The sequence below is a fragment of the Symphalangus syndactylus genome, chromosome 8, assembly GCF_028878055.3.
Source record: "Symphalangus syndactylus isolate Jambi chromosome 8, NHGRI_mSymSyn1-v2.1_pri, whole genome shotgun sequence".
Classification (NCBI taxonomy): domain Eukaryota; kingdom Metazoa; phylum Chordata; class Mammalia; order Primates; family Hylobatidae; genus Symphalangus; species Symphalangus syndactylus.
The window spans coordinates 112,852,372-112,878,178 of NC_072430.2; the positions used below are offsets into that span (position 1 = coordinate 112,852,372).

The following is a 25,807-nucleotide window of genomic DNA, read 5'->3' on the forward strand; positions in this document are numbered from 1 at the left end:
CCCATCCGTTGACCCCGCACGCGTGACGCTCACGCGCGCAGTCCCCCTGGCTTCTTCCAGGAAGGTTGAAGCGGCCTAATCTCGGCCAAAAGATCAGGACGACTCGATCTGGGCTGGACTCCTTCTGCCTGAGCATCTGATCCGAGAGTCGGCCGGGCTGGGAGGAGCCGGCCCCCGGGAAAGATTTCGGATTGGGGGACAGGAAAAAAGAGGGCGGAGTCTTGGGGGGGCGGGGGAAGCGAGAAGCCGCATCAACCATGTAAGCAGCTTCGCTTCCTGCCGCAACCGTCCGCGGCCTGAGGAACCCACGGCCGCGCTCGGGGGCCGACTTCCGGGGGCTGAGCCGTTGAAGCGGAGGCTGGGGTGGGGGGCAGCCGGGGCGGGAGGCGCAGGTAAGGGAGGGGGCCTCGAGCTTGGCCGGCTGGGGCTCAGCATGGGAAGGAGGCCGGTATGGGGAGCTCCTGGGCCAGAGCTGAGGTGAAAGTGAGAACCAGGGCTCCACAGCCGGGGGCTAGGGCCTGGCTGCGGCTGAGCAAGGAAGGGCAGAGAATCTGTCTTTAGAAGTAGCTGGTCCTCCCGATTCCCCGGCTGCCTTGTCTGGCGAGTGGGGACGGAAGCCGGGTGGGGCCCTTGAGATTTCCTTGGAAACATTTGAAGTTCCTTTGCCTCTTTCTCGACCCTTACGCCTGAACTTATTTAAGGAGGGGAAGAGTCCAGTTGCTTTTCCCTCTGAGTGCATGAGTTCTGAGTTTGTCAGAGGCGCATCCGTAGGCTGGAAAAGAAAGTTCATGAGCTGCAGAAATGATACCAACCGTGGTGGTTCAAATATGTGTTTGTCTTTTTAAATGCTTGCCTCTGCTATTTGAGACGATTCGATTTCAACTTAGGTTTCGGAGTTTCTTGAGGAGGAGCCTTATTTCCCAATTAGTGTTTACCCTTTGCTTAGAATGTTCCCAACAAAAGGATGAGAATGGGATGTGTTGGAAACTTTTAGGACTTAGGGGTTTTCTGCTCAATCAGAGGTTATTCCTAAGACAGTCAAGAAATATAAGAAGTGCTAGAATTCTGTATGCAGCAAGTTATTCGTGTGTATCTGATGTGTATACATTATTCATTATCTAGTATTGACGCAGTGCATCCTGTGTTGTAAAATATGTCCAGTGTTGACAATAGAGGTAGTTGCTTGGTGTAGTGTACTTATTTCTGATTTATTTGAGTCCGTTTTTTTGGCACTCCAAAACTCCGACTCTGTCAGTTTTCTTACAAAAAATGTTCTTTCTTTCTTTTGTGTTTGTGACAAAGATTGTGTAGGTTAAATCTCTTCCTTGGAGCAAGGCTAATTTCCTGTGTTCTCCCTTTTTCTGCTTTCTGGGTCGTGCTCTGGTTTTCCTTTAGCCGTGTTGGTCAAAAATTGAACAAGAACTCTTTGTTGATAGAAGCTAACATTTCCAATATTCGGCTTTCCTAAATTATTACATTTCCAGTTTTTTTTTTTCCTTTTTGAGAGACAGAGTCTCGCTCTGTCCCCCAGGTTGGAGTGCAGTGGCACGATCTCCGCCGACTGCAACCTCCGCCTCCCAGGATTCAGGCGATTCTCCTGCCTCAGCCTCCTGAGTAGCTAGATTACAGGCGCTCGACACCACACTCGGCTAATTTTTGTATTTTTAGGGGAGACGGGGTTTCACCATGTTAGCTAAGCTGGTTTTGAATTCCTGACCTCAGGCGATTCACCCGCCTCGGCCTCCCAAGGTGCTGGGATTACAGGCGTGAGCCACCGGGCGGGGGTCTCCCTCCCTCGCGCAGGCTGGAGTGAAGTGGTGTGATCTCGGCTCACTGCAGTCTCCGCCTCCCAGGCTCAAGGGATTCTCCTGCCTTGGCCTCCCAAAGTGCTGGGATCACAGGTGTGAGCAACCACGTCCGGCCTTTACTTACTGGCTTCTGATAGTTTGTAGTAGGTCTGCATATATTAGTAGCCTTAATTAGAAATGGTGAAGTATTGATGATATATCAGAAGGCTTTGGGTGGGTAGGTTAATAGGACTGATTACCACTCAGGAAAGAGTCCTAATTTATATTTTAAAGCATCGTTAAGCTGCTAAAGAGTGAGAGTTGTAAGATAATTTTTTCAGGGCCCTAGTGTCATTATGTAATTATTAGGGTTAACTATATGATCGGGTTTATATTTCAGAGACTACACTTGCTAAGTGTTTTCATGGGAATTTTTATCTTATTTCCAAAGCCAAGTATAATTTTTGTATAGATAACCTTTAGAAGTAATTCTAAGCCTCTTTAGGCAGAATGCCATCTCTGCTTCTGACATTACTTGTGTCAAAGTAGAATGTAGGCTGTTTTCCAGGGGTGGTTGTTACGGCCATCACATTATCGTTTCTCTCCAGAGCTCTTTTTTTTTTTTTTTTCCCTAAATAAAATAGAGATGAAGTCTCGCTATGTTGACTAGGCTGGTCTGGAACTCCTGGCCTCAAGCGATCCTCCCGTCTCAGCCTCCTAAAGTGCTGGGATTACAGGCATGAGGCCACAGTGCTTGGCCTCTTTTTTTTTTTTTAAATAAAAAAACTTTTTTTTGAGTGTATACTTGATCAGTTATCAGCTTACTTCCCAGCACTTTTTGCTGAATTGTCATGACACTTCAGAAGGATTGTTGATTATTCTTCTCAATGGAAGATATTAGAAACCTTCCTTCCCCTTTTTCTTCCTTTTCTCCTTACTCTTTCCTTCCCCTTCCTCTTTTTCCTCCACCCCCAATAAACATGTATTGCCAAAATTCTGTTTAAGTCAGTGGTTTCATTTCTGCCTTAATTTATTAATTAAATTATTGATCAGACAAAGCCTTTAGTTAGAGAACGCGGATAGGCTAAAAGGAAAGTGTGAAGAGCTACAAAAGTAGTTTTGATTTAAGTAATACTTTTGGGGTGAGACTTGGGGTATAGTGACAGTTCTACTACTGTCTGTGTGACCCCCAAGAAAGTTGTTTTAGGTTCAGTGTACCTTGGTTGCCTCAAAGGTAAAATGTAATAAAGCCAGCTGTGTGGTGCCTTCCAGGATTGTAAGAATAAAATGAGATGGTAGCTATGATTTTGAATGTGAAAAGCATTTTACCAAGACTGTAATGTCCTCTTTGTAAAGTGGAGACTAGATTATAAACTATAGTATATATATTGTGTTCTCCAAGGGAGAGGAACCTTGTCTTTATTTTGAAACAGTAGGTAGCCTCCTGGTGGCTGGACCATGCTTCTGCCTGTGGGGCCCAGTGTCTGGGCCCTAGGGATCTACAGAGCTCAGTACGCTTAGGAGTGTTTCAGGAAGGCCTCCTAGTTGATGCTGTCCTCATGTCCTGCCAGAACAGTCTCCATCTCCTCCTCAGCCATCTTCTCTCCCAGGGTGGTGAGGACTTGTCTGAGCTCTGCTCCCGTGACTTTGCTGTTCCCCTCCTTGACTAACACATGGAACCCCCTCCAAGTAGTCCTCATATGTGCCTTGGTTCCGCTTCTTGGCTGCTGCCTGGAGCATGGGCAGGAAAGTCTTGAAGTCCACATGCCGGGACTTCAGCTCATCACTCTTGGGGTTCCCCAGGACCTTCATCACCTTGGCACTGGTGAGGTTCTGGTCCAGGGCCCCCATCATGTCCCCAAACTGGCTGTACAGGATCTTGCCATCCCCCACTCAGTTAAACAGCTTGAAGGCCACCTTGAACTCCTCCAGCTGGTCTTTGTTAAACTTGATCACCACTTTGGAGAGATCAACTGGGGGCTCCTTGGTTTTCTCAGGTGCCTGGGGATGGGATAACTGGCTCAGCTTTGGTCTTGGCTGGAGGGGCCCATGCTGCTGCTGGTTTGGCAGCAGCTTTGGAGATGGAGGGCTCTGTTGGTTCCTCCCAGAATATCCTTGGGAGGCATGATGTCTGGTGGCCAAAGGACAGTGTGCAGATGGGGGCACTCATCTCCTGCAGGGTCCGTGTCTGGGCCAGACTACAGTAGTTTTTTTTTTTTTGTGGATGGAGTTTTGCTCTTGTTGCCCAGGCTGGAGTGCAGTGGCATGATCTTGGCTCCCTGTAACCTCCGCCTCCCGGGTTCAAGCGATTCTCCTGATTACAGGTACCCACCACCATGCCCAGCTAATTTTTGTATTTTTGGTAGAGATGGGGTTTCACCATGTTGGCCAGGCTGGTCTCGAACTCCTGACTTCAGGTGATCCGCCCACTTTGGCCTCCCAAAGTGCTGGGATTATAGGTGTGAGCCACCATGCCTGGCCCAGTCTACGTTATTTTAATGATTAGAGTTATCCATGGTTCTTCTCTTTGAAATATAAATCAATATGGCAGAAAATAGTACTTTTCTGTAACTTCCATCTGGTGATGTGGTTAGCTTTATTGCTTTGGTTGAAATATGATTTTTTTGGTTATTTAGAAACAAAGCCCTTTAAGCCCTTTAAGATCATGAGACATAAGATCATCTTAATGTCTATGAATTGAGGCTTAAAGGGAGGAAAAACCAGGTTCATATGTTTAGGAGCAAAGATAGTGGGGAAAAACTTGTTGATTTGAACAGTTGTCATAGGTCACGAAGTGTAGCTTGAGGTAATTGTTCAAGTTTTGTAGACATGTCATTAGAGGATGACTTTCATGTCCTCGTCTTAGAAATACAATGATTTTTATATTACTTTTTAAAATATAAAAGTTGAGGCCAGGCATGGTGGCTCATGCCTGTAATCCCAGCACTTTGGGAGGCCGAGGCGGGTGGATTACCTGAAGTAAGGAGTTCGAGACCAGCCTGGCCAACATGGTGAAACCCCATCTCTACTGAAAATACAAAAAATTAACTCGGCGTGGTGACTGCGTGCCTATAGTCCCAGCTACTCAGGAGGCTGAGGCAGGAGGATCACTTGAACCTGGGAGGCGGAGGTTGCGGCGAGCCGAGATCATGCCACTGCACTCCAGTCTGGGCGACAGAGCAAGACTCCATCTCAAAAAAAAAAAAAAAAAAAAGTTGAAATAAGGAAAATAAGACTGAAGAATTTATATGTGTGTTGTATAACTAGCTTCCCCCCATAACTTTAAAAAGCTGTTGTGTATCCCTTCTTCCGAAACATCTTAAAATGAAAGAGATAGAAATGATGTGAAAATGCTTATTTTTCTTTCTGCCTGCTCACATTAATGCTTTACCTCCAAATTTTTATTAATTTAAATGTTTTCTATAATTTGAATAGTAATGTTTAAAATTGAGTTGGTTATCAGATCATAGTTTTAGATGACTGGGGCTCTTATGATTTAGACAGCAGTGTTTTCAGTCCTTTGGAATATGTGAAGCTAGATTTATTTACTGTTTGTTTTCATAGTCTGAATTTTCACAGAATAGGATTTTCTGGATATTTCGATGCTGTTTGAAATCAACTTTTCAGCTTCCTGGGGAATTTAGATTTTTGTTTGTTTCTTTTGTTTTTCAGACTCATGAAATGGCCACAGATGATAAGACGTCCCCAACACTGGACTCTGCTAATGATTTGCCTCGATCTCCTACTAGTCCTTCTCATCTCACACACTTTAAACCTTTGACTCCTGATCAAGATGAGCCCCCTTTTAAATCAGCTTATAGTTCTTTTGTAAATCTCTTTCGTTTTAACAAAGGTAAGACTTATTAAAGAGGTTTCATTCAGGTCTGATTCTTTGAAATGCTCCTTTGTCTCCAGTAGCTCACCATGATCATATAGGGGTTAGTACTCTGTTCAGCTTTAATGTTGGCTCTGTAAGAAAGTGAAATATTAACAAGCTGATAGCTTTAATCGTAGGTCTCCAGGGTTTACTGCTGAAGAGAAAGCTAGAATTTTCACTGTAATATCATTAATTATTGGTAACTAAAGGTCTGGATTAAAAACTAAATGTTAGGCCAGGCGTGGTGCCTCACACCTGTAATCCCAGCACTTTGGGGAGGCTGAGGCGGGCGGATCATGAGGTCAGGAGATCAAGACCATCCTGGCTAACACGGTGAAATCCCGTCTCTACTAAAAATACAAAGAAATTAGCCGGGCGTGGTGGCGGGCGCCTGTAGTCCCAGCTACTCAGGAGGCTGAGGCAGGAGAATGGCGTGAACCTAGGAGGCAGGGCTTGCGCAAGTGAGCCGAGATTGCGCGACTGTACTCCAGCCTGGGCGACAGAGCGAGACTCCATCTCAAAAAAAAATAAAATAAAATAAAAAACTAAATGTTAAAAGGAGATTTCTTTTAATGGAGAAAGTGGTCGTCTTTTTTTGTTATTCTTTTTTTCTTAATATACTTCAAGTTAGTTCATAGAATGGACTTTGTTCTTTTGGGGGTTAATAGCTAAAATATTTAAAACAATGAAACTGAAAGGAACAGTACATGGGAGGAAAGGTTTATATTTTTCAAAAATTGGAAGCTGTCAGTAGGCTTCTTGTTGACTTAAAACTGTTAGACTAAGGTGTACATGTAATGACAGCAAATGGAAAGATACTTTTAAAATGAGCTCTTTTTAAGTAATATGTCTTGTACTTGGGACAAGAAGTAAAAAAACATGGCCTATATCTGTTGTCTTTCGTTTGTCTGTATTACTTGAAGTATGTTGGAAAGTAATTCTTGTTGTTGTATAGAATTTGGAGAGGTTAATAGTGTTAATTAACTCAGTAGAACCTTTAATAATATTAACTGAATTTTATTTATGATCATGTTTAAAGTGCTATGAAAACCCTTTAGTACATTTTTAAGACAATGATACTTAAAAAAAAAAAAACTATTTTTTAGAAGAGTTTTAGATTTACAGAAAAATTGGGAAGATAGAATTTCTGTATACTCGTATACCCAGTTTTCCTTATATTAACATTTTACATTAGTCTGGTACATTTGTTACAATTAATGAACTATTATTGATAGATTATTAACTAAATTACATATTTTATTTAGATTTCTTGAGTTTTTACCGGTTGTTCTTTTTATGTCCCAGGATCCCATTTGTCATACCACATTACACTTAGTTGTCATAAGACAATAAAATTTCTGTTTAGCAAATGTTTGTTGGGTACCTCCTTTGTGCTGGGAACTGTTATAATAGTGTAAGGGATCTGTCCCATAAACAGACCCCAAAAATCCCTGCCTTCATATGAAGCTTGCATTTTGTTTCCTTTAATATGCTCAAGAGGGGCCGGGCGCGGTGGCTCAAGCCTGTAATCCCAGCACTTTGGGAGGCCGAGGCGGGCGGATCACGAGGTCAGGAGATCGAGACCATCCTGGCTAACATGGTGAAACCCCGTCTCTACTAAAAATACAAAAAATTAGCCGGACGTGTTTGCGGGCGCCTGTAGTCCCAGCTATTTGGGAGGCTGAGGCAGGAGAATGGTGTGAACCCGGGAGGTGGAGCTTGCAGTGAGCCGAGGTCGCGCCACTGCACTCCAGCCTGGGGGACAGAGAAAGACTCCGTGTCAAAAAAAAAAAAAAAAAAAATTATATGCTCAAGAAATTTCTAATGAAAAGTGAAACAAATAGAAGATCATATATACCAAGGGTGTGATTATTGGCCTGTAATTTTGCCCCCTTCTTTGAATTTTCTTTTTTTAAAATCTAGGCTGTGCACAGTGGCCTATGCCTGTAATTTCAGCACTTTGGGAGGCCGAGGTGAGAGGATTACTTGAGGCCAGGAGTTCAATACCAGCCTGGGCAACATAGGGAGAACCTGCTTGTATTTAAAATTAAATAAATGAAAAAGGAAAAAAATAATTTTTAGTTATGCATATAATACATGTATACATTGTTGCCTGAAAATTTCGTCTACTTCCTGCTCATTGCTGAACTCTCAGTCATGGTTTTTCAAGTAATGCCAAGCGTTCCCTTGCTACAGAGAGAGCAGAAGGAGGCCAGGGAGAACAGCAGCCTTTGAGTGGAAGTTGGACCAGCCCTCAGCTCCCTTCAAGGACACAGTCTGTTAGGTCACCCACACCTTATAAAAAACAGCTTAATGAGGAACTCCAGCGGCGCTCTTCAGCATTAGGTAAAACAGTGTTCTTATTTCATTCCCTTCTATATGCTAGATTTTTCCACAGTCGTTGTGTTTCCTAGGTTGTTTATAGCAGGACTTAACTTTCCTGCTATTTGGAATAGTGAGATACTATTTGGAATAGTCAGGTACTGTTTAGAGTAAATAAAACTCTTACCTCGGTAGTGAAAGAATTTATTGACACCTGAAAAAGTTCTTAAACGTCTCATTAAACTTTAATTTAGGCAAGGCACAGATCTCTTGACTATTTTTTGATTAATTACTTGCTTGGGTTTCAGCAGAGAACAGTTTGCAACATCCCCAGGAGAACACAGGTTAGTTTCCACTTTGTGAATGAATTCTGCATCTGTTCTTGGGGTGCTAGTGAAATGTGATATGCATGCCTCTGGCTGCAGAACTCTGTCAACTCCATTACTGGGCTGCCACTTGCTCTTGGCCTTTTGTCCTTGTTGGGGTGCAAACTGTCAGTGTGGCTGAATAAGCTGAGCTCCTCTCGTCTGTCTGTTTTCCATTCTGGTCTACTACCCAGTCATCTCCTTCATTTTCATGCTCTTCTGATGAGTATGGGCTGGGGATTGGTGTCAGAATTGAGAGATTAGAAAAAGACAGGTGGTTTATGTTTTATTTCTGTCAGATTTTTCAACTCGGTGGAGTGGTTTGCCTAAATCAAGGTGACAAAGGAAGTGGGAGGTGGCATGATAGAGGGGAAGGGATGCAGCATTGGGAATTAGATGCCCCAGAACACCAGATCCCGTCTGGTCTGGCTGATCTTCCCCCAGGTAGTGGTGGTTGGCAGAAGGATATTTTATTGTGAGTTCAGACTTGGTCAGCCAGAACAAAGAGAAACCAAGCAAAAGAAGAGTTTCTACCCGAGGACTGGCACAGAGCTGGCTGCATCACCTGCACAGGTTTTCTAGGGCAGTGAGCCTCAGCCAGGGTTCAGCCATTTGGAGGGAAGACTCAGAAGATGGGGAGTGGGAGAGGGAGAAAGAAAGGAGCTCTCCTTTTATTCCAGATAATCTCTATTTTAACTTTTAACCTCAGTAAACTCTCCTTAGCTCTTGAATCTGACCCACAACAACACTCTTTTTGTTGAGGGAGCTCTTTTGACCAAATCCCATGCTGAATTGAGTGTAGGATTTTTTTATTTCTAAAATCAAGTTAGACTAGAATGTAATATTTTAGGAGTTACAAATTGGCAGCCTGCCAAACCTTGCCATTGGTGTTATGATCAACTTGAACTTTAATATCTCCAGGTGGAGCCTTTACTGTCTAGTTTCCTTACTGTCTTTCTCAAGTCTACTTGATTATTTGATTCTATCTTGAAGGCATTTGAGCTTCAGAAGCCTGGTGTTGTTTGGCCAGTCAAGTTCTTTTCCCTATTAAAAGGGCTGTAATTCTATAATTTACTAGCTTTCCGACCTTAGGAAAGTTATTTAATTTTCTAATGTTCATTTTGCAAGAGAAGCAGCTAAGGCTATTTGCCTAAGGGCATAGAGCTAGACCAGATTTTCTCTCTGGGTCTCTTTCATCTTCAGCCAACATCTGTGATTCTCTTGGTTCCAAGAAGGGTCTCACTCATCCTTTTTCAGCGGATGATGCTATTAATACTTTCTTGTATTCCTAATTGGCTAAATGCAAGGGACTTCACAAGTTGTTGCCTGCTGCACAGAATCACAGCCATTATGTTTCCAGTAGCTTCATCTGTCTCCTTTTTCAATTTGTAGATCATAGAGAATTGTTTTTTGTTTTGAGACTCAAGTTTAGTTATTCTAATACAGTAGCAAAACATCTGAGGTATGTGCTAAAATTAAGATATAACTTTATAGAAAGATAAAAGTTGCCAAAGTTCTCTAAAATAGGTACAATTTTGATCGTTACTTCAGTGATTACATTATCTTGGGAAATTCTTTGTGAACTTTAGATCCCAACCTCTCATTTCTTTGTAATTCTTTTTTTTCCCACCCAGCCAAAACAGCACCTATCTAGCAAATGGTGAGTTTGAGGAAGATTCAGAGTGGGGTATTTTCCAGTTTACTTTGCCATAGGTTATCAGGTTGATGGGTTTAAGCTAATAGGATGTTCATCCTTTTTGTCAAAACGTCTTTGCTTCATCCTTAGGTTTTGTAACTGCCAGAAATAGAAACTTCAGTTGTAATTTTGGTCTAAATTAAGGAAATAATAAGTGACAACTTTGGTGGGCGTACCCTGTTTTGGCCACGAGGCTGGAATTTGGGCTTATTAGTGATAGATTTGGCTTCAGTATTGCTATGTCAGGTATAAATGATCCTTTCCTATTTGGAGCTGTGGGGTTGGGGAAGTGACAGGGAAGGATAGGATTGGAGTTTTAGCAATTTTCTGGCAGTTTTAATTTGCTTGGACATACGTCAGGTTTTACCATAGCAAAATTTGCCATCCTGGATGTTGTGAAGTCTGTCAGAATCTTTGAAAGCTGGGCTATTAAACTTCTTTCTGATCATCTTCTGCATGAGACTTTGGATATATGGTCTACAGATACAGACAGAACTGAACTGTTTGATCCTATTGCTTACCTGTTTGACTTTAGAGACCAAGCTAAGTTAACCCTCCTTGATTGCTTTTTGTTCTGCTAAATTTCTAGCACGCATTTATTATAGGTTGGACCAAAGGGCTTAAGAAGTCATTAATGAATTTTGGACCATTTAAGTGACGTTCCCATTCCAGGCCTGAAAACCATCAATGGTCTCAGACAATGCTTGTCTTAGGCAGCCTTGACTCGCTTGTAAAACAGCATTTTACATGAGAAGAAATACTTTCAATAGCCTCTTACTCTTATAAAGACTTGTTTTAACTCTCAATTCATATAACTGGGTGGGAGAACATAATTATATGCCAACAATAAGAGGCAGTTTCCATCACATATACACCTTGTTGTATATAGATACTAGGGACTGTTAACAAGGTTGCTTTTTTTTTTTTAATCCAACTCAGACACAAGAAGGAAAGCAGAACCTACCTTTGGAGGTCATGACCCTCGTACAGCTGTTCAGCTTCGAAGCCTCAGCACAGTATTAAAACGCCTCAAGGAAATCATGGAGGGGAAAAGCCAGGTACTGTCTCGAGGCTTTGGAAGATTACTTATTAAGCGCTTATGGGGATCATGCCATACCTAATGAAAATGGCTTAATGCCACTGAAAGAAAGTTTAATTAGCGCCTCCTCCGGCTGTGAGCACCCTATTTTTATACATAAGTTCTTAATTTTATTGTAGTCTAATTTATCAGTTTTTTTCCCGTTATGCTTAGTGCTTTTTGTGTTCTGTTTAAGAAGTGTTTATCTAGTTCAGGGCAGTAGATATTCTCCTATGGTTTCTTCAAGAAGCTTTATTATTTCTGTCAAGTATAGGGGTCAGGCTTCCATTTTTCCTCATGGATGTCCAGTTGGATATAGTACCATTGTTTTTGAAAAGACCATCTTTCGCTGATTGCATTATAAATTCCACCATAAGTCCATATACGTGTGAGGGTGTTTCAGGGCTCTCTTTTTCTGTTCCATACCTTTATTTTTTTCTATCCTTGTACCAGTACCCTGTCTAAAATTATTGTAGCATTAGAATAAGTCTTGATGGCTGGTAATATTAAGTCCTTCAATTTGTTCTTCTTCAAGATTGTCTTGGTTATTTTGACCTTTTGTATTCCCATATGAATTTTTGAATTAGTTTGTTTTCTGCAAAAGAAACCTTTGAGGATTTCATTTGCCATTGCATATTAATAATCAGTATTTTCAAGAAGCCTTCACACATTTTTATTGTTATAGGATAGTGACCTGAAACAATACTGGATGCCAGATAGCCAATGTAAAGAGTGCTATGACTGTAGTGAGAAATTTACAACCTTTAGGCGCAGACACCATTGCCGACTATGTGGGCAGATTTTCTGCAGTCGTTGCTGTAATCAAGAAATCCCTGGAAAATTTATGGGCTATACAGGTAAATGCATTTTATTGCCACTTTACAATTTTTAAAGGTCATAACTATAAAACACTTATAATACAGGATAGTTTTAAGCCAATTTTCATTTTGGGTTTTATGTGTAAGACATGGGGTCACAAAGGTGAGGGAGACACAGCTTTGCTTTTAAGAACTTTCCTATTGAATAATACAGTAGATGGGACTTATCATAAATAACTGGAGTAAAAGTGTATTTATTGTAGATGCTAGCAAAAAACTATAGGAACATTAAAATTTATTAGACAAGATCGTTACATTACTAATTTAAATCACTATGAGAGTTTTCATTTTACAAAGTACAGATCTTCCTTGACATAATTACATGACACTGTGCTTTGGCAGTGAATTGTGTCTTACTCAGATTCTTCCATAAGGAACATAGTCAAATTTCAGCAATACAGAACATTTAAGTTATTTGTTGAAACAGAAAAAACTGAACAATGGTGTGTTGATTTATACAGTGATTTGGGAGTAGAAGGTAGGCAGAAATTATCTGAAAAAGAACACTTAACATCTCTCATGTTATTTTTGTTACTGTGAAGATCTTTCTGTCTGCTCATTTTTTTCCACCTAAACTACTAAAGAGTTCAGAATCCCATTATCTGTCACCCAGAATCCCATTAGCTTTTACAACAGCTTTTTTGTTTGAAAATTATTTGTATTTCTTTTTTTTTTTTTTTTGTAATAATTTCAACTTTTATTTTAGATTCGTGTTTGTTACATGGGTATATTTAGTGATGCTGAGATTTTGCATATGACTGATCCTGTCACCCAGGTAGTGAGTATGGTATCCAGTAGTTAGTTTTTCAAACCTTGCTCATCTTCCTTCCTCCCTGCTCTAGTAGTCCCCTTGTCTACTGTTGCCATCTTTATGTCCTTATGTACCCAGTGTTTAGCTCCCACTTGTAAGTGAGAGCTTGCAGCATTCGATTTTCTGTTCTGTGTTAATTTACTTAGGATAGTGGCCTCCAGCTGCATCCATATTGCTACAAGGGACATAATTTTGTTCTTTTTTTATGGCTGCGTAGGATTCCATGGTGTATATGTACCACATTTTCTTTATCCATTTCACCATTGGTGGCACCCAGGTTGATTCTGTATTTGCTATTATAAAAAGTGTTGCAATGAACATACGAGTACATGTGTCTTTTTGATAGAATGATTTATTTTCCTTTGGGTATATACCCAGTAATGGGATTCCTGAGTCAAATGGTAGCAGTTCTGTTTTAAGCTCTTTGAGAAATCTTCAAACTATCTTCCACAGTGGCTGAACTAACTTACATTCCCATCAGCAGTGTATAAGCATTCTCTTTTCTCTGCAGCTTTACCAGCATTCGTTTTTTGGCTTTTTAATAACAGCCATTCTGACTGGTGTGAGACGGTATCTTATTGTGGTTTTGATTTGCATTTCACTAATGATTAGTGATGTGGAACATTTTTTCATGTTTGTTGGCCACTTGTAGGTCTTTTTTTGAGAAGTGTCTGTTCATGTCTTTTGCCCAATTTTTAATGGGGTCATTTGTTTTTTACTTGTTGAATTACGTTTCTTATATATTCTGGATATTAGATCTTTGTCAGATGCATAGTTTGCAAGTATTTTCTCCTATTCTGTGGCTTGTCTGTTTACTCTGTTGATAGTTTCTTTTGCGGTGCAGAAGCACTTTAGTTTAATTAGGTCCCACATGTCAATTTTTGTTTTTGTTGCAATTGCTTTTGAGGACTTAGTCATAAATTGTTTCCCCAGGCTGATGTCCAGAATCGTGCTTCATAGGTTTTCTTCTAGGACTTTCATAGTTTGAGGTCTTACATTTAAATCTTTAATCCATCTTGAATTAATTTTTGTATATGGTGAAACATAGGGGCCAGTTTTATTCTTCTGCATATGGCTAGCCAGCTATCCCAGTGCCATTTATTGAATAGAGTCCTTTCCCTGTTGTTCATTTTTGTTGACTTTGTTGAAGATCAAATGTCTGTAAGTGTGTGATTTTATTTCTGGTTTCTTTGTTCTGTTCCATTGGCTTATGTGCCTGTTTTTGTACCAGTACCATGCTGTTTTTGTTACTGTAGCCTATTCCTATGAAACTACCAATGTCCTTTTTCATAGAATTAGAAAAAACTGTTCTAAAATTCATATAGAACCAAAAAAGAGCCTGAATAGCCAAAACAATCCTAAGCAAAAAGAACAAGGCAGGAGGCATCACATTTCCTGACTTCAAATTGTAATCTAAGGCTACAGTGACCAAGATTACAGCTTTTAAAAGACTTTTTTTTTACCTTTGGTTTCTCCCTACCTCAAATTCATATTTCATATCCTAGTCAGCATTCTTTGTAAAATGCTAATTTGATCATGTCAGGGTATTTCCCTGCATAATACTCTTTCAGAGCTCCCATTACCCTCAGGATAAAACCTTTCTTGTTAATATGGTTGGTATGTTAGCTTCCTAGGGCTGCTATAACAAAGTACCACAGGCTGAGTGGCTTAGAACAGCAGAAATGTATGTCTCATGGTTCTGGAAGCCAGAAGTACCAAAATACAGATCAGGGAACAAATATAGGGATTCTGCTGGTTGTCTATTCTAACTGTATGTTCTAGAACTGGGGAAATAACCATAGAGTGAGTTTGGGGACTCACTAAACTCACAGTGAGATGGACCTGAGCTAAAGCTTCACTGATCACCTGACCTCTATAAGTCCCTACTCTGACAGGGAGACCAGAGTGATGTTTTGGGTCTCCTGGAATTAGTGTCAGTTGAGAGTAAGTGTCTAATAACCCCGGAAAAATTTGATCATTTCCTTCTCCTCGGTGTCCAGTCGCCTTGGTAAAAGCATAGTTCTCTTTGGGGATGGCTGGTAGAAAGATTAACAGTGTACATTTCTGGCAGTGTAGTGGGGTTCTTCTTCAGAATGACCAATCCCCTCTTCATTCAAGGAGTTCTGGATCATCTGTAAATGGCTCAAGTCTGGGAATTGAGTGAAGGATGATATGACTCTGTTTTCGTGATTCAAGTTGGACTTACAGCTACTTGATATAGAGTTGTTTCCGTTATACAAATCAAGTAAGAATTTTGTTGACTGCCCATCTACTTCACTTGTGGAGACATTATGATCAACTAGCCAATGCCATAAATCTCTTAGGCTGTTCTGATTATTGCTTTGATTCTGATGTCTATTATAGTAACCATGCCCACCTTGTCTTTGGCGACTAAAGTGCTGCCTATTGGCCCCTGCCACCCTGGGATCCAGTGATCCTCATTGCATTTAGGTTTCCTGACCCAGGAGCAGTAGTTCCTGCTGTAATTTCTGATCTACAAAGAAGAGCAACCACAAAGCTCTTTAAGGATGTGGGGCCTCCCCTCACAAGTTTATTTCTCACAGTCGTGGTTGAAAGGTATGTCCTTCTTGGGTGAGTCAGCAAGTCTTACATGGTAAAACTACTTTTAACGTTTCAATCTCCCCTAACTTTTGGATGCCTTCCTCTATAATATAATAGGGCATTTCTGACATTTCAACCCCATTTAGTGTAAGCCACCTTTTGGTCTGTGTTTCAGCCAGTCATCTAAACAGACTGTTGGAGACCCTTTTAACCCCTTGAGCTGCAACAATAAATATAGAATCTGCTTAGTGGGCCCATGTCAGTAAATTCAGCTTGATCCAACTTCATGTTCTTTCCACTATTATCCCATACCATCATTATCCATTCCCACGTATATTTCCTTGGTTTTTATCTGTATAAATTGGAAAAATCATGTCGTTCTTCTGGAGCGTAGTGCACCTTCTAATGGGTCACAGTTTGTATCTCACCTTTCAGGGCCTACCTGAGCTTGAGTTTCTTTATAGGTCTGGTAGCAAAGAGGAGTAGTAGGAGTAGATCCTGAGTACAATTAGCAGTGTCCTGCAAGGCAGCCAACTCAGGGGAGGTCATTACAGACTGTCTGATCAAAACCAGGTTAATCTCCTCAAATGAGGTGGAAAGACTGCTGTTGCTGGCAAAGAAGACTCAGAATTTTGGTGTTTAACATCCCCAGCTTCATCAGGATCTTCCTATATATTTCCATTCCTTCCCAATCAACACCCTCACTTTAATAGCAGACAAACTTCAAGGCTGGTGATTCAGTTTGTGTTTCAATTCAGCCACTTGCAGGATGAGAGTGTTGTTTTGATTTTTAACAATCTTAGCACTGAACCTGCAGGAGATAAGAATTTCTTTCAAGGAAGACCTAGAAGCTTTCAGATAATTTATACAGTTCTTGAGCTGGGAATTTGAATCCCTAAGGTAATCCATTTCTTTTTTTACTTTTGTCTAATGCAATTAGGAGGAACCAGCCCATGTCATTATAGTTGTTAGCTTGACAAAACCATTCTAAGATATTAAATACTTGGTCACTCAGAACTTTGCCTTTTATAAGTATTAATATTTGATTAGGAGTATCTATAGGTGATATTTTGCATGTCTTTGTTGCCACATTACACAGTGGACTATCAGTGTTCTCTTTACTACTGGAAATAGAGTCATTAGTGCCTTTAAATCTAATCAGCTTAGAGAACCAATTCCAGAAATACAAGAACCAATTCAGAAAACTTACCCTTAAGATTCTGTTGCTCTAAAGCCATTCTTGGTACCAAAATATGTATTAAGGTTCTCCAGAGAAACAGAACCAGTAGGATACACAAACACATTTATATATAGAGAAATTTATGTTTAACAATTGGTCAAGTTATTTTGAGGGCGGGCAAGTCTGAAATTCTCAGGGCAGGCCAGTAGGCTGGAAACTCCTACAGGATTTCTGTCTTGAAGTGTTGAGAGATAATTTCTTTTTCTTCAGAAAACTTTAGTCTTTGTCCTTAAGGGCTTCAACTGATTAGATGAGACCCACTCACATTCTAGAGGACAATCTGCTTTACTTAAAGTCAGCTGATTGTAAATATTAATCACATCCAAAAAAAATAACCTTCACAGCATCTCAGCTTGACTAAATAACTAATCTAGCCAAGTTGACACATAAGGTTAATCACAAATGGGATAATATAGTGGTCCCCAACCTTTTTGGCACCAGGGACCGGTTTTGTGGAAGACAGTTTTTCCATGGACTGGTGTGGGGGACAGGGGATGGTTTTGGGATGAAACTATTCCACCTTAGATAATCAGGCATTAGATTCTCGTAAGGAACGTGCAATCTAGATCCCTCACATGCGCAGTTCACCGTAGGGTTCGCGCTTCTATAAGAATCTAATGCAACCGCTGATCTGACAGGAGGTGGAGCTCAGGAGGTAATGCCCGTTTGTGCATGGCTTGTGTGCTGCTTGCTCGCCACTCACCTCCTGCTGTGCGGCTCGGTTCCTAACAGGCTATGGATGGGGAGTAGTACATGGCCCTGGGATTGGGGACCCCTGGGATAATGTATGCTAGGCACAGTTATACATTGTGACCCTGAATAAATATAAATACCTAGAAAAATGTCTAGTACATGGAAAGGGATCAATGAACAGTAAACTATTGTTATTGATGGTAATAGCAATAGTATCTGCATCTGTCATGCAGCTTTTTGGTTATATGTGTGTTGCCTCCAGTGGACTATGAGTTTTTTGATGGCAGGGCTGTATCTCATCAATCTTTGTATTCCCATCACACCATATAGGCATGCGCTTAATAGGCTCTTGCTGATGAAATTTCTTCATGAAATGAAAACTTTTCTGATTAGGCTTGGCTCTGTTTATTGATTTGACAATTTTAGTTCTAATAGCTGACTGGTTAGGGGAGATTTCCTTTATAGTGTAAGAAACAAATGAAGTCTTTGTTGTAGTAAATTGAAAGTCTTTCTGCAGGGAGTAATTTCACTTCTTCTGTTTTTTTTTGGAGACCAAGTCTTGCTCTGTCACCCAGGCTGGAGTGCAGTGGCACGATCACAGCTCAGCTCACTGTAGCCTCAGCTCAAGCAATCCTCCTACCTCTCAGCCTCCAATGCCACCATGCCCTGGCTAGTTTTTGTATTTTTTATTGATGTGGGGTCTCACCATGTAGCCTAGGCTGGTCTCAAACTCCTGTGCTCAAGCAGTCCTCCTGCCTTGGCCTCCCAAAGTGTTGGGATTACGGGTGTGCACCACCGTGCCTGGCCTACATGCATAATTTAATAAAACTGAGTACTATGTAATAGTAGTCTTGAAAAAGTAAAAGGCCGTTTTGGTAGTGATTATGGTAAAAACATAATACAGCTAACTTTTAGAAGTCTTTTATTTTGTATCACTTCAGTTTTCTAATATTAGTGGGAAAATTTTAGGTAGAGTTATTAAACAACATGTTATTAGTAAGGTTTAATTATTTTACCTCCTTTTTAAATACCTAAAATGTTATAGAATCACTCAAAACAATGTTATAGAAAAATAGGGTAGAAATGAGAACTTCTATTTGGACAGGACTGCACCCTCAAAAAATACATATTTAGAAATATTAACCTTGTTTGTCCTCTCAAGAATATTTCATTTCTATCCTTTTTTTTCAGACAGTTTCGCTTTTATTGCCCAGGCTGGAGTGCAGTGGCACGGTCTCGGCTCACTGCAACCTCTGCCTCCCAGATTCAAACGATTCTCCCACCGCAGCCCCCCGAGTAGCTGGGATTACAGGCACCCGCCACCATGCCTGGCTAATTTTTGTATTTTTACTAGAGACAGGGTTTCACCATGTTGGCCAGGCTGGTCTTGGACTACTGACCTCAGGTGATTTATCCGTCTCAGTTTCCCAAAGTGCTGGGATTACAGGCGTAAGCCACCGTGCCCGGCCCTAACTTTTTTTTATAAGAATTCTTTTATAGTTTTTACTCTCATATGTTACACTACATGTAAGCCCATTTTCTGTTAGTTTGCTTTTGAAATTCTTTGGAGGGTACTCTTCAGGGCTTCACAATAAAGACCTTAATAATATTTTCCTCCTTAATTAATTTGCCTGTGGAAAATATGTTGTTTCCATTTGTGTTGGTTTATTTATTCTATTAAAAAATGTTATTCCTTGAAACTCATGTCTCTGTTAGATTTCTTTTTTAAAATTTTATTTTATATATGTTTATATTTGTATAGAGACAGGGTCTCCATATTGTTGGCCAGGTTGTTCTTGAGCTCCTGCCCTCAAGCAGTCCTCCTGCCTTGGCCCCCCAAAGTGCTGGGATTACAGGTGTGAGCCACTGTGCCTGTCCTAGATCCCTTATTTCACTTTTACAACCTGGAAAAAAATACTCTTTCTAGTATCATTGGGATATACATTTTATTTTGTTTTATTTTATCTTATTTTATTTTATTTTATTTATTTATTTATTTTGAGACGGAGTTTCGTTCTTGTTGCCCAGGCTGGAGTGCAATGGCACAGTCTTGGCTCACTGCAACCTCCACCTCCCGGGTTCAAGCAGTCCTTCTGCCTCACCCTCCTGAGTAGCTGGGATTACAGGTATGCGTTACCATGCCCGGCTAATTTTTGTATTTTTAGTAGAGAGGGGGTTTCACCATGTTGGCCAGGCTAGTCTCGAACTCCTGACCTCAGGTGATCCGCCGCCTTGGCCTCCCAAAGTGTTGGGATTACAGGCGTGAGCCACCACGTCCGGCCTGGTATGTTACATTTTAAACTCATTATAAATGTTTGTGGTCGTTTGGACACCTGGATGAATTTATCATAATGATGGCTCTTTTTTTTTCTTTTAACTTTTAACTTTTTATTTTTAGTGCCAGAATTCAAAATGGCCCTTAAATATATATAATAGAGCTAACAAAATTATTTCACTTTTTAAAATGTCTTTTTTTGAGAGTCTGTACTTGAAGACATTTCCCTGTTATTAGATGAACTGTTGACCCAAGGAGTTAAAAAAGTTATGTTAAGCAATATATTACTGCTATCTTTTCCTTCATTTTCCTTGTTTTTGTTTGTTTCTCCTAGGAGACCTCCGAGCTTGCACATATTGTAGAAAAATAGCCTTAAGTTATGCTCATTCCACAGACAGTAATTCTATTGGGGAAGACTTGAATGCTCTTTCAGATTCTGCTTGCTCTGTGTCTGTGCTTGATCCAAGTGAACCCCGAACACCTGTTGGGAGTAGGAAAGCCAGCCGTAACATATTTTTAGAGGATGATTTGGCCTGGCAAAGGTATTGTCCCTTAAATATAATTTTATTTAAAGTTGAGAAATATCGATAGTTGTCTGACCTTTGAGTGCTTTCAGTTAACACTTACCCTCTTTGAATTATTTCCTGTCAGTTCACCGTGTTCTCCTTTTTCTTTGGCTTGCCTCCAGAATGTTTGCAGATGTTTATGGATAGTGATGATATTGGCTAATTAGAATGTAAGCTCCATGAGAGGAGACTTTACACCTTTCTTCTCACTGTTCTACCCCAGGCACCAAGAACAGTGCATGGCATGTATATAATCTTGATAATATTTGTTGAATAGGCAACATAAGTCATTGAGATTATTAATTTCTAATGTAGCCTTCTGTGAGAAGAAGAATGCCCATATAATATGTATTCATATTTCCAAATGAAATTAGATTTTTTTTTCCTTCTGAAGGAATATGTCATGTTTTTCTGTAAGTATACTGCACTGCTATGTCATGTTTTTTTGTAAGTATACTGCACTGCTTGGTAGTAGAGGGTGCTAACTCTTGGAAGTTACCTGGAATTGTTTGAATAAGAATCTTAGTTTCATCAGTTTCTGATTTTTAAAAATTATTAGTTATTATTTTTGAGACGGCCTTGCTCTGTCACCCAGGCTGGAGTGTAGTGGTGTGATCATAGCTCAGGGCAGCCTCAAATCCCTTCCGCCTCAGCCTCCTGAGTAGCTGGGACAACAGGTGCACACCACTGTGCTTGGCTAATTTTTTTTTTTTTTTTTTCGAGAAATGGGGTCTTGCCATGTTGACCAGGCTGTCTTGAACTCCTGGCTTCAAGCGATCCTCCCACTTCAGCTTTCCAAAGTGCAGAGATTACAGGCATGAGCCACTGCACCTGGCCTCTGATTATTTTCTTTAGCTGAATTATTTTGTTAAGCATAGTACCAAATCTGGCCATTTCAAAGAGCTTATAGTTTTAAGTAACATCTCTCTGATAAGTTAATTTCTCAGTTAACCCTTAAGGAATTGAGAAATTAGTATGTAATGAATTTAAATAGAAGTAAAAAATGAGTTAATTACAGCTACATTCAATATGTATGAATCTCAGGGACATAAAGTGGAGTAGAAAAGAAAATCATCTAATCATGTAACCAGTAAAATTTAATTTATATAAAATTTAAAAATACACAAAACTAGTACACTGTCTAGGGACTGAAATGTGGTAAAACTTAAAGACAATGATAGATATGAAAGTTACAACAGTGGTTTCACTGAGGGAAGGGAGGGGATTAGGACTAGGTAGGGGAATTTCACAGTCAGTGGTAGTGTACTTTTTCTTTCTCTTTTTTTTTTTGAGACGGAGTTTTTTTTTGCTCTTGTTGCCCAGGTTGGAGTGCAATGGCACAACCTTGGCTCACTGCAACCTTCTTTTCCTGGGTTCAAGTGATTCTTCTGCCTCAACGTCCTGAGTAGCTGGGATTACAGGTGCCTGCCACCACGCCTGGCTAATTTTTCTATTTTTAGTAGAGACGGGTTTCATCATGTTGGCCAGGCTGGTCTTGAACTCCTGACCTCAGGTGATCTACCCACCTTGGCCTCTCAAAGGGCTAGGATTACAGGTGTGAGCCACCGCGCCTGGCCGAAGTTTCTTTTTCTTACATTAGTTTTTATTTATTTATTTATTTTGAGATGGAGTCTCGCTCTGTCACCCAGGCTGGAGTGCAGTGGTGCGATCTTGACTCACTGCAACCTCTGCCTCCCAGGTTCAAGCGATTCCTGTGTCTCAGCTTCCCAAATAGCTGGGATTACAGGCGTGTGCCACCATGCCCAGCTAAGTTTTGTATTTTCAGTAGAGATGGGTTTTGCCATGTCGGCTAGGCTGGTCTCGAATTCCTAGGCTCCAGTGATTTGCCCGCCTCCCAAAGTGCTGGCATTATAGACATGAGCCACCATGCCTAGCCTTTTCTTACATTGCTTCATGAATACTTTGGTGTTTATGGCATTGCGATTTTTTATACCTTACATATATTTTATAAATTTTAAAAATTGATTCTATGTTTAATTAAACAATACGAAGTATGGAGATTTTTTAGTTTTTGCTTACTTTAGTTAGTAATGCTTTTTAGTTGTGATTGGCCCTGTCGTAATGGGCAGATGTGATTTAACAAAACAAATCAGGTAAGAAAGCTTCCTGAGAGATGTACAATAGATGTCAAAGGTAGAATGATAGTTAAATTTTAGGTTCTGTGCTAATTGCTTAATGTTCATTCTCTTTTAGTCAGCATATCTCTGTGGTAGGCACTATTTTTTCCTTTCGACAGATGTGGATGCTGAGGTTTAGCGAGATTAAGTAATGAACCCAAGGTCACCCAGCTAGTAAGAGGTCGAGCCTGCACTTGGACCTAGGTTTGTCTGACTCTATGGTGCTATTCTAGTGGGTTATGGGGACTGAGAATAAAATATTTGAACTCAGATTTCCCTCCAAAATCACTTTCATCTTGTATTAATAATGTTAGAAGTTTCAAAGGCACCCATCCAAATAACTTTATTTACATTCCATATACTTAAAAACTTTTTAAAATTGTCATTTCGGTATTTTGTATTCTTAAAAGCCATGCACTGCAAAAACTATTATTCATACCATTTACACCCTAATTAAAGGAAGAACAAAAATGACCTATAATCTCATTATTGCAGGGAAAAAGATTAAATCTCCTTTCAATGTTAAAGCGCCTCATTGAAATTCCCTTTTACTGTCCTGAATTATTTCAGTATTTTCCTATTTTCTTTATAGTTTGATTCATCCAGATTCCTCAAATACTCCTCTTTCAACAAGACTTGTATCTGTGCAAGAGGATGCTGGGAAATCTCCTGCTCGAAATAGGTAAACTGACAAATGAAAACACTGCTCTCTGATGTTTATTTCTTTTCGTGCTAATAAGAAGAACAAATGGATAAAAAGAGTGGGATTGATTGTCATATACTTTCGTAGCTCTAAAAGCTGAATTAAACTATCATTTTCTTTTTTTTTTGAGACGGAGTCTCGCTCTGTCGCCCAGGCTGGAGTGCAGTGGCGCAGTCTCGGCTCACTGCAAGCTCCGCCTCCCGGGTTCACGCCATTCTCCTGCCTCAGCCTCTCCGAGTAGCTGGGACTACAGGCGCCCGCCACCATGCCTGGCTAATTTTTTGTATTTTTTAGTAGAGTCAGGGTTTCACCGTGGTCTCGATCTCCTGACCTCGTGATCCGCCCGCCTCGGCCTCCCAAAGTGCTGGGATTACAAGCGTGAGCCACCGCGCCCGGCCTATCATTTTCTTTTTGCTATTCAGCCCTTGTTTCCATTCTCTCAGTGACTCTTTCTGATATTCTCCACTGGCTTCCGGGTTTGGAACCTACACCATCCTTTCTCTTCTGGTTAAATAAGACGTGAAGGATGTGAGGGAAGGAGCCATGTGGACATTTTGTGGATGAGAGTCCCAAGAAAACAGGAATAACAAATTCCTGAGAGGAAATACACTTGGCAAGGAATAACAAGGAATCCTATGGTAATGGAGTAGAGCAGTCTTAGACTCTGTCATTTACTCTGAGTGAGATAGGAAGCTGTTGGAGAGTTTTACATTTTTTGTTGTTAATTTTTAATTGCTTTGAAAAAATGTCGAACATGTAGAAAAGTTGCGAGAACAGAAAAATGTATCTTCATATATTTTTCATTAAGATTTGCTAATTTATATTTTGTCCCTTTGCTTTCTCATTTTTTCTTTTTTTATTTTTATTTATCTTATTTTTGAGACGGAGTCTCACTCTCTTGCCAGGCTGGAGTGCAGTGGTGCGATCTCAGCTCACTGCAAGCTCCACCTCCTGGGTTCATGCCATTCTCCTGCCTCAGCCTCCTGAGTAGCTGGGACTACAGACGCCCATCACCATGCCCGGCTAATTTTTTTGTATTTTTATTAGAGACGGGGCTTCACCGTGTTAGCCAGGATGGTCTTGATCTCCTGACCTCGTGATCTGCCCGCCTTGGCCTGTCAAAGTGTTGGGATTACAGGCATGAGCCACCGCGCTCAGCCTATTATTTTTTAGTAAAATATAGAGATGGGGTTTCACTTTGTTGTCCAGGATAGTCTTGAACTTCTGACCTTATGCGATCTTCCCACCTCGGACTCCCAAAGTGCTGGGATTACAGGTGTAAGCCACCACACCTGGCCATCGTTTTTTATATTGTATATATATATATATGCATATTTTCTGAACCATTTGAGAGTAAGTTGCAGACATCATTTATATATTTTTATTAAGTTTATTTTTTATAGCAGTTTTAAGGTTCATAGAAAAAATGAGCAGAAAGTACAGAGAGTTCCCCTATAGCCTCTGTCCCCACACATGCACAATCTTCATGACTATCAGTGTCCTGCACTAAAGTGGCATATTGTAATCAGTGGACCTACTTTGACACATGATCATCATCTAAAAGTTCATAGTTAACATTAGAATTCACTCTTGGTGTTGAATATTCTGTGGATTTGGACAAATGTATAATGACATGCGTCTGTCATTGTTGTATCCTACGGAATAGTTCCTCTGCCCAAAAAGTTTACTGGGCTCCTCCTATTTATCCCTTCCTCTCCCCAACCCGTGAAAATCATTAATCTTTTTTACTGTCTCCATAGTTTTACTTTTCCCACAATGCCATATAGTTGAAATTATACAGTGTGTAGACTTTTCAGATAGGTGTCTTTCACCTACTAATACGCATTTAAGTTTTCTCTGTGTCTTTCCATAGCTTGATAGCTCATTTCTTTTTAGTGATGAATAATATCCCATTGTCTGGATACACTATAGTTTATCTACTCACCTACTGAAGGACGTCTTGATTGCTTCTAAGTTTTATCAGTTATGAGTAAGGCTGTTATAACATCTGAGTACAGGTTTTTTTGTGGGTGTAATTTTCAGTTCATATGGATAAATACCAAGGAGCATGATTGCTGAGTCCTATGGTAAGATGATGTTTAATTTTGTAAGACGCTGCTAGACTTTTTTCCAAAGTGGTTTTACCATTTTGCATTCCTACCAGCAATGAATGAGAGTTCCTGTTGTTTCACATCCTCATCACATTTGGTGTTGTCAGTTTTGGATTTTGGCAATTTTAATGGGTGTGTAGTATTATCTCATGTGATTGACTTTTGTGTATTAATCTTGTATCCTGCCACCTTGCTATAATCACTTAGAGTTTGTTAGTTCTTTTGGATTTTCTATATAAACAGTCTTGTCATCTGTGAAGAAAGTTTTGTTTCTTCCTTCCCAATCAGTGTACCTTTTATTTCCTTTTCCTGTTTTATTTCATTAGCTAAGACTTGTAGTCCAATATTGAAAAGGAGTAGTGAGAGGGGACATCCTTGCCTCGTTCCTGATCTTAGTGGGAAAGCTTTGAGTTTCTCAGCATTAAGTATGATGTTAGCTGTATGTTGTTTTTTGTAGATACTCTTTATCATGTTGGGGAAGTTTGCTCTATTCCTAGTTTACTGAGAGTTTTTATAATGAAGGAGTGTTAGATTTTGTCAAATGCTTTTTCTGTATCAATGACATGATTACGTAATTATTCTTCTGTAACTTGATGTGATGGGTTATATTAATTGATTTTTTAATATTGAACCAGCCTTGCATACCTGGGATAAATTCCATTTGGTTGTGGTGTATATAGTTTTTATACATTGTTGGATTGGATT

General features: G+C 40.2%; 1 protein-coding gene across 11 annotated transcripts in view; it reads left to right on the plus strand.

Annotated features, from left to right (window-relative positions):
• Positions 1 to 221: 221 nt before the first annotated feature.
• PIKFYVE (phosphoinositide kinase, FYVE-type zinc finger containing) overlaps positions 222 to 25,807 on the plus strand; it is a 92,126-nt gene continuing 66,540 nt past the window's right edge. For 2 of the 11 annotated variants that reach the window (XM_055290419.2, XM_063645006.1), the window contains exons 1-7: positions 3,343 to 3,612; positions 5,460 to 5,640; positions 7,861 to 8,010; positions 10,987 to 11,105; positions 11,811 to 11,982; positions 19,919 to 20,126; positions 22,881 to 22,970. In XM_055290419.2, the coding sequence (XP_055146394.1) occupies positions 3,526 to 3,612; positions 5,460 to 5,640; positions 7,861 to 8,010; positions 10,987 to 11,105; positions 11,811 to 11,982; positions 19,919 to 20,126; positions 22,881 to 22,970 (1,007 nt within the window). In that variant the 5' untranslated portion in view covers positions 3,343 to 3,525. Of the gene's footprint in view, positions 260 to 301; positions 393 to 3,339; positions 3,613 to 5,459; positions 5,641 to 7,860; positions 8,011 to 8,294; positions 8,331 to 10,986; positions 11,106 to 11,810; positions 11,983 to 19,918; positions 20,127 to 22,880; positions 22,971 to 25,807 lie in introns of those variants that run through there. The other 9 variants (XM_055290418.2, XM_063645008.1, XM_063645010.1 and 6 more) reach the window with 9 other exon arrangements.